This window comes from Triticum urartu, chromosome 5 (genome assembly GCF_003073215.2).
Source record: "Triticum urartu cultivar G1812 chromosome 5, Tu2.1, whole genome shotgun sequence".
Classification (NCBI taxonomy): domain Eukaryota; kingdom Viridiplantae; phylum Streptophyta; class Magnoliopsida; order Poales; family Poaceae; genus Triticum; species Triticum urartu.
The window spans coordinates 344,078,270-344,086,450 of NC_053026.1; the positions used below are offsets into that span (position 1 = coordinate 344,078,270).

The 8,181-nt window shown below is 40.0% G+C and overlaps 1 protein-coding gene across 1 annotated transcript; it reads right to left on the minus strand.

The window, feature by feature from the left end:
• Positions 1 to 3,603: 3,603 nt before the first annotated feature.
• Positions 3,604 to 7,059, minus strand: LOC125508929. The gene is made up of 7 exons (XM_048673738.1): positions 6,771 to 7,059; positions 6,591 to 6,667; positions 6,158 to 6,266; positions 5,657 to 5,739; positions 5,333 to 5,491; positions 4,153 to 4,254; positions 3,604 to 4,042 (listed from the first exon to the last, which is right to left on the minus strand). The coding sequence occupies exons 1-7, from the start codon at positions 6,835 to 6,837 to the stop codon at positions 3,884 to 3,886; spliced, it is 756 nt and encodes a 251-aa protein (XP_048529695.1). The 5' UTR covers positions 6,838 to 7,059; the 3' UTR covers positions 3,604 to 3,883.
• Between the last annotated feature and the right edge of the window lie 1,122 nt (positions 7,060 to 8,181).

Below are 8,181 nucleotides of genomic sequence, written 5' to 3' on the forward strand. Positions count from 1 at the left end.
ATCTCCATCCATGGCTAGAGCTAGGCGGGCATGGCGGTAGAGATGGGGGAGGGGACAGGGCTCACATGCAATCTGCCTCGGGTGGCCCCCGCACATGCAGCCTCGCCGCGGCCCCATGCCCATGCCGGCCGTACGATAGGACGCCCGCACTAATGGAAAATCCTGTCCATCACTGTGTGACCCTGCGCGTGCGCCGCTGTACGTGACTGTGTGTCTACGTGCGTGTCGAGTCCCACGTAAATACTCCTACTACTGTAGTACTACTAGAGAGCGGCTGGCCACGCCGCGCGCGCGCACATCGATCGGTCTGGTCAGGCCGCCACCGACCGCGCAAATCCTCAGCAGGAACAAAGGTATCGGGATTACGAGGGTCAGCGCCCGGGTTCCCAGACATATTCTTGATCGACTGACCCTTCGGACGACGTCGAGTGGATGGGAGATGCTTCTGCTTCTTCCGGTGATTTGGGCGTCAACACAACTGGATGGGAAACGACTCTGGTTGTTCCAGTATTTTAGGGAAAGCGGGACACTTTTAGGATCTCAGATCAGAAAACAGAAAAGGTTGGTGCGGAGAACTTCTTTTCTTGGAGTGGTTGGTGCGGAGAACTGGAGCCGGCCGGTGGATTTCCCTCCTTTTCGTTTCCTCACTCTGTCAGGAGAGAGAGGTAGAGATGATTAATCGAATGAAAAAAAAGGAGAGATGCCGTACCGGCACATCGGCCGTATTTCTTCTAGCAACACATCGGCTGTACTTGGGTCCATTGTCCATCAACGACATTCGGCCCAGTTGCTTTTTTGTTTCGACAAAGGGCGCAGTTGCTTTTGTGCACCACACACAGTCGAGAGCTCCTTCTTTTCTTTTCAAAAAAAAAAGGAAAGGCCCCCCTACAGCGTGGCTTCATTTTAGGAACTTCCGTCCGGTTTTGGGTAGGTTTTGTCCGGCTTTTCTTCTTTATTTTTTCACTGTTTTTCCCTATAGGTTTCCTTTTGGTTTTTTCTTTTGGGGTTTTATTTTAAAATACAAGACGGTTTTTTCTGAAAATAAGCTCAACATTTTTATTATATAGATTGAATTTTCCACATGATCGTTATTTTTTATAAAAAAGTACACGTTAAAAATGTATGCGAATACATGTTTTAACATTTGTAAAACACAAATTGAGGATTTTTTTTACAAAAAAAATGAAAACGCATTGAAATTTTAAAAAACGTTGCTAATATTTTTTTTTAAACATGCGAACATTTCTGAAGTTTTTATGAACATTTTTTAGTAGCACAAACATATTTAGAAATTTGTGAGAAAAAATTGTTACATTTCATGAAAAAAAAGATCTTTTGAATGTTTTTAACTGCCACGGATATTTTTTGAATGGTACACACATTTTTCTACAAATTACACAAACAAATTCTATGTTTTCTTGGACACTTAAAAATATTCTGTAAACATATTTTTAGACGTGTGAATATTTTCTAAATGTCAGGAACATTTTTAAATTATAATTTTATAAATATATATATAGAGAGAGAATGTTCAACATTTAAATAAATTAGAAAATAAAATAAAAACAATGGGTCCTCCCAAGAAGCGAAGGAGAACTATCTATAGACTCAAAATTGTCTTAAAAATCTATGGACTAAAAGAAACTGCATGGACACGAGGCGAGGCGTCGTTCTTTCTCGCTAAAAGAAAGACATAGGGGTTGTTTGGTTCTAGGCCTTGTATTGTCACAAACCAAACAACCCCATAGTCACAAATGTGTGGCAAAAATGTGACAAAGTATGACAATATAAGGCCTAGAACCAGACTGCTTCTTAGTCACAAACCAAACAGCCCGATAGACGCGTCCGTCATGTTACTGGTTTCAAGCGAGAAAATTGCAGCAATGATCCTCAATTAGAAGCTGTGGCCCATTAGCGCTCGGTCACCACCTGCTGGCTCAGCCGCGTTGGCTTCGAGTCCTTCACCAATATGTTCTTGAAATTGTCTAAAATAATACTCCCTCCGTCCCATAATATAAGAGCGTTTTGGACACTAGTGTAGTGTAAAAAATATTCTTATATTTTGGGACGGAGGGAGTATGTTCGTAAGAGCAGCCAGATTTTGATCCTTTTATCAATTAAATTTTCTATATTGGAAACAAAATCATGAATTAAAATATGGGATGTTTTTTAAATGCACGTGCTATTTTGCAATAAAGTTTTAAAAATGTTCTTGAATTTTAAAAAATTGTAAATCCAAAATGGTGACTTTATAAATATGTTATTGAATTTTAATAAATGTTTATAAATTACAAAACATGTTTAAGAATTTTGAAAAGGGTGAAAAAATTGAAAAGGTGCTCACGAATTTGAAGAATGTCCATGAATTTCGAAAATATTCATGAACTGTATAATTGTTCATGAATTAAATAGCATTCATGAATTTGAAAAATGTAAAATAAAGGAAAACAAAAAGACATAAAAAAACCTGAAGCAAGAAATTGGATGGATGTTCCTACAATGTGGGCTAAATGGGTCGGTCCACTTATGAAATGCATCTTTTGGGGTACTAGCGTCTTACCATTGTCGAGGGGGGGGGGGGGGGGTATTATCAAGCGCGCACCACGTTCAACGTAGACCAAATGCGGGAGCAACTATCCGATGGGTGCCCCCTCGGATGCACATCTTGGGGGCTTCAAGCTGCCTAGGAGTGTGCCAAGCTGCTGTCATGTATCACACTTTGGCCACGGGAGCACAGTTTTCTTTTCTGCACGTGTTTTATTATTATTTTAAATTTTGGGGTTTTTCAGTTTTGCATGTTTTTCCTACGTTTTTATCGGGAAAATATGACTTTCTGGTTTTTTTTCTCTGCGTAAAGCGCACCATGTAAATGCACAATTGTGGTTACATAAACTATGTTTGTTCCAAGAAGTGAATAGTTGTGCACTCTGCAGTGTGTTAAGCACAACTGTGCTTTTCAAAAAGTTAACAACATAGTTTTGCTCCCACTTCAAGCACAAACAGTACTTTCTAAAAAGTGAATAGCACATGAGTGAAAATCATGGTTGTTCATTGTATGAAGCATAGTTGTGCTTCCGTCTGACGTGCAAATTGTGTTGTTCAAAAAGTGAAAAGTACATTTGTACATCACGTGAAGCACAATTATGCTTCTGCGTGAAAGAAAATATGCTTCTCAAACAAAAAAAGTGGAGCAAAATGTGCTTCCGTGTGAAGCGTGGTTGTGTTTCTTGGTTTTTATTTTTTTTATTTTCATTCTTTTTATGGTTTCATGTTCTTTTTTGGTTTCTGGTTCCTTTCATTTTTCGGTTTCTTTTTATCAGTTCTCTTTTTTTGTTTCCAGTATCTTTTGAGAAAAGAAATCCTTTTAACATGTAATCTAATTTTGAATATTTCAACGTGATAAACACAATGAAGAAAATGATTCAGATTTGGACACACGGTTCAAGAGATAAAGTGTTTTGGAAAAAACGGATCTGGAAAAAAATACAAAACTCTCTGGTTGTGACAAGTGATACAGTGCGTCATTTGCCACCCCACCAGAGAAGGTGAGAGATCACAATATCCTCATCGCACGCAAACTTCGGCCACGGTCTCAACACATCATTTGAACCATGTAAATCAGAAGTCAGTTGAAAACCATTGTTTGGCACCACCACCAGTAAGCTGGCAGTAAGGTAAGGTTTAACGCGAAACAGGTACAGTACTTGCTTGGCTGCGAAGTGACTCATCACTTGCATGCCTTGTCACCTCTTTAGACGAAGCATAGTAAATTGGTAATTAATTTACATCTGTGTACATCCTAAGCAAAACCTAAAGAAACAACTTTGGCTTCTCCCAGGAGCATGATCATGGGCTCATGGCCAGAATATGGGGCTTCCAGTCCTCACGAGGCAACGTGTGACCCATTCTTCTTTGTTCTCAGGAAACTAACCAATGTGATCATGGGGGCAATACCCGTCCCCGAACGCTTCTTGATTGTTGTCGTCTTCCACGGCTTTCCATCTTGCACAGTACCCGTTGTCGTAGACGTTACGTTATAGAACTGCATGCAAATACACCATGGTTCAAACCGGGAACCTTGCAATCGATGGATTGGGTTCTTTTTCCTCGAGAAAACTGATGATCTTACACAGCTGAGGATAAAACATTTACCTCGCACACACCATGTAATAGCAACCTCTGAAATGGGTCCTGGACATTCAACACAAGCACATCTTTATCAGTAGTGTCTTCAATGAAGGCCCTGATCCGTTCCTGCAAAAGTGGAGCACGGTTTTTGCAATCTTAAACAGCAGCAAAATAATACAGATATAGACAAGTATATACGAGTGCAGCGATTCGGTGCCCAGGCTCATCTGCACCCGGTCAGAAAATAATTCACAAAAAAATTCTTTTTTTTTTTGCATGGTAGACAATTTATCACGTGAGGTCCGCTCCAATTTTCAGATCATTTGGACATCTGAGTAGCTCTCAGCAAAAAAGACAGATCAGGTCAGAACAGTACATGAACAGTAAACTTTTTTACAGGCCACAAATTTGTCTTTTTTGCCAAGAGCTGCTCAGGTGCCCAAATGATCTGAAAATTGGAACGGACCTCACACATCAAATTATCTACCATGCAAAAAAATTGGAATTTCCCTAGTATTTGTTTTGATTTTTTTCTTCAGCGCGGGTGCAGACGAGCCTGGGCTCAGAAATGGATATTCGAGTATATACTTTCTTTTCAAGAATAATATAGTCAAGTATGTACTTTCTGCAGAGCATCTAAGCTGGCTGCACTATTGACCAACAAGTATTAAACAGATATAGATAGAACTTACAAGCAGTGAGTAGGACTCCATATGTAAGATCCATAACGCAGTCAACACTTACAAATATTTTCCTACTCAATCCTAAGTATAATCAAATTGGTTAAAACAGCATGTTCTTTGTTTCATCAGAATAATGGTGCTAAACTGCTAACTCATATACATAAGCCCATTAGAAGTACATAATTTGAACTTACTAATATAAGCAGCGCATGAATTGGTTTTCACTACTGAACTCGGTTTGACAAAAACAATTATCAGATTCCATTTGCATAATTCATTTAATCTATATGCGCTCGGAGTTCCGAAAACTACAAACCAAACAGAGGAGAGTAGATGAATTATCTTCATGTGCTACATAGCATTACACAACCAAAATATTACTAGTACAATTTTATTTTTACTCCCGAGTCTTGACACCACACATGTTCTAAGCATTATAACAACAAACAAATAATGTAACATTGTTAAAACAAAACGGACTAGGTTTAAAGAAAGTAGGACCAAAAGGCAGAAGGTCATACCTCATATATTTCAAGCAGTTCAGGTAGGAAGTTTCTCTTCATAGCTTCTCTTGTTTGGCAATCTATACGGCGCCAAGCATTCAGCACAATTGACTCATCTTCATTCACAAGATTCTTCTGCTTAGCTGAGGATTGTTTCATCCGTTGCATAAATCTTGCCTGCAAATATATAAAACTTGCCAAGTGTCATGAATCTATTAACAATGCATACATACTGGCAATATGATAGGCACATTTTACATGTCTCTGTAGTCTGCATTTGGGTTTAATATATTGCAGACTAGTGATGGACAGCATACATCGGCATGACAGATGCTAACATACCTCAACGTCCATGTCAATGCTCCTGAAGGCATCCCACTCACCAACACTTGTCCTGCAAAATGCTGACAGTGGTGCTTCCTCACCTACATGCAGAAAATTGGTCAAATGCAACAAATGAGATATTTGAAACATAACAAATACATAAAAAATATATGTATTGATGCCTATGCCAAATGGCAGCACAACTAAAATGAGAAAATCCACATAAGCGCTTAGAGGAAAACATGCCACGGAAAGAACAGTACAGATCATTCACATGATGAATCATGAATTCATGAATACAAAGAAATTAGTTAACGCCATAACACGACCGATAAAAAGTTAAAATGAGCATGCCTTAAAGAGAAAAGGATGTTTCCCAACAAAATCTAAACCGCCTAATGCAATTCATGTAGGTTTAAATGGAAAACTAGAGTACTCAGTGCAGATTTACTTAGAACATCACATTCTATGGTCAGGTTGCAAAATGTTGTAACAAATTTGAGCAGCAATGGAGCTCACCAAATGGCGGAGGGGCAAAGAGGCCTTTGATTTCTTCAACATGAAGACGAGGGACGAGCTCAATCAGCAAGCGATCATTCAACCATCTGCGAGACCTCCGGTTACTAACCTGTGTAACATTGTAAACCATCATAACATGCTTAATCATATAGCCTTGGATAATTTCATATCAAAACACATATATACGCATAAAAGTATCAGGTCATATAAAACGGATCAAATTTTTGTTCCCAGTTAAGGGTTTCACACCCGAGGAGACTAATATGGCAAGTCTTTGTTAATTTCAATCGCTTCTCACAAGAATCAAACAAGAAACACCATTATTTAACGGTTTACACTCGTATTTCCAACCTTGAAAAAACCATAACTCTCTACCTCCCTTGACAAGAAATAAATAAGGTACAGTAACTTCATCGACGACGAGGCTCCTCACCTTGGTTGCCATGTCCTCCAAGGCTTCAATCTTCCTCTCAATCATCTGGCCACGCGTCTTGGCGGCAGCGGCATCGCCTGCGTTGACAGGAATAAAAATCCAGGAAAAGAGCACCACATTAGGGAAACTTTGGACACAACTAACACCGAGATCCACCAATTTCGAGCGAAAATAACCTACCTTTGGCGGAATCGAACAGGGACTCGTAGAACTCCTCCTCCCTCCGCAGCAGATCCGCGCTCGCCATGGCTGAGTCCTTCACGCAAGCTTCTCGCGCTCCCTTCTGGACCTCGAGCTTCTGCCGCGGCGATGGAGGAGGAATCGAGGCTTGGGTTGGCTTGTTTCCGCTTTTGTCCCGGTTGCGGCTGGCCCTCCTGCGCTCTGTTTCTAGGGTTAAGAATTGGGGGAATCGTGTGCTCGTGATTCGTCTTCCGGGGAAGGGAGACGGACAGACGGGGTTGGGCGAGAAACGTTACGCGCGCGTGGGTTACTGGATGAAGGTGGGACCATACATATGTGTGGGGCCCGCATGTAAGTTAGCGTGGCTGGCTCGGGGACTTGTTGAAGATGAGACGGGCACGAAAGAGATGGGGTGGATATGCGAATGAACGGAACCGGATCTCTCGTGGTGGTTCTCCGCGCAGCAGGTTGACAAGGTTGCTTGTTTTTTTGTTTTTTGTTTTTTGATTTTTTTATTGAACACAAGACAATTGCAGATGCTCAGAGCATACACTCAACCCTACAAAGGCATGCACACACACTATATTCCTTCCATCTCCTTCGATACACTCAACCCTATAAAGACATGCATGCACACTCTACCCCTTGTCATCTCCTTTGACTCCTCTAACCCTACCAACAATCCATACCTTGTCTTCGACATCTACTACGACGGCATATACAAAGAAAAAGGGCAAGGGTTGGGGCCGCTATTGCATAGTAGATGATACCCTGCGTGTTGCTGCGGGACTTTGTAGTTTTCATTAGCAGATCCAAAAAAGAACATATACCATATGAATGAAAAAAATGGCTTGAAATGTATAACGGTGCAATTACATTTTTATGTTAGAGATACAATGGAATATTGATATTTACATTTGAAATGTTAAATGAATGTGCTTCCGCACAAATATAAAAGAGATTTATGACTACGTGTACCGAATCCTCTCCCAAGTAGCTATGTTTGCTTGTAAGAACGGTGAAGTGATTCTAGTACACTTGGTTAACCTATAGTCATTTCAAATGAGGATGTTGACCTAAAAAGTGTTTAAATTTGAGTGGCCAGAATCTTAACAACTGGAAAAATAATGCATCGACATAAGAATTGACTATGGGCATATGATATTACAGGTAAAGCACACCTAAACAGCCAGCTCAGATATATGTTGCAAACATCTAGAGAGGCATAGCATACATCGATATAGTTCTTTAAATTGCTAAGGAAGCAGTACTGTACATAAACAAAACTAAATTTTATTTATTTATTTATATTGGCATGCTATTTTTTACATGAAGGCCCTATAGTGGTAGGTTGTACCTTGTTTAGATATTTCCTATTAAGATGATTTTATATATTTTTTTATTCCTAGCG

What these genes read in the sequence shown, in the direction of transcription:
- LOC125508929 (XM_048673738.1), bottom strand. Translation starts at nt 6,837, where the DNA reads ATGGCGAGCGCGGATCTGCTGCGGAGGGAGGAGGAGTTCTACGAGTCC. An exon ending in GCATTGACATGGACGTTGAG is followed by an intron (nt 5,492 to 5,656) that starts GTATGTTAGCAT and finishes ATATATTTGCAG; the next exon opens with GCAAGATTTATGCAACGGAT. An exon ending in TATTACATGGTGTGTGCGAG is followed by an intron (nt 4,043 to 4,152) that starts GTAAATGTTTTA and finishes ATTTGCATGCAG; the next exon opens with TTCTATAACGTAACGTCTAC.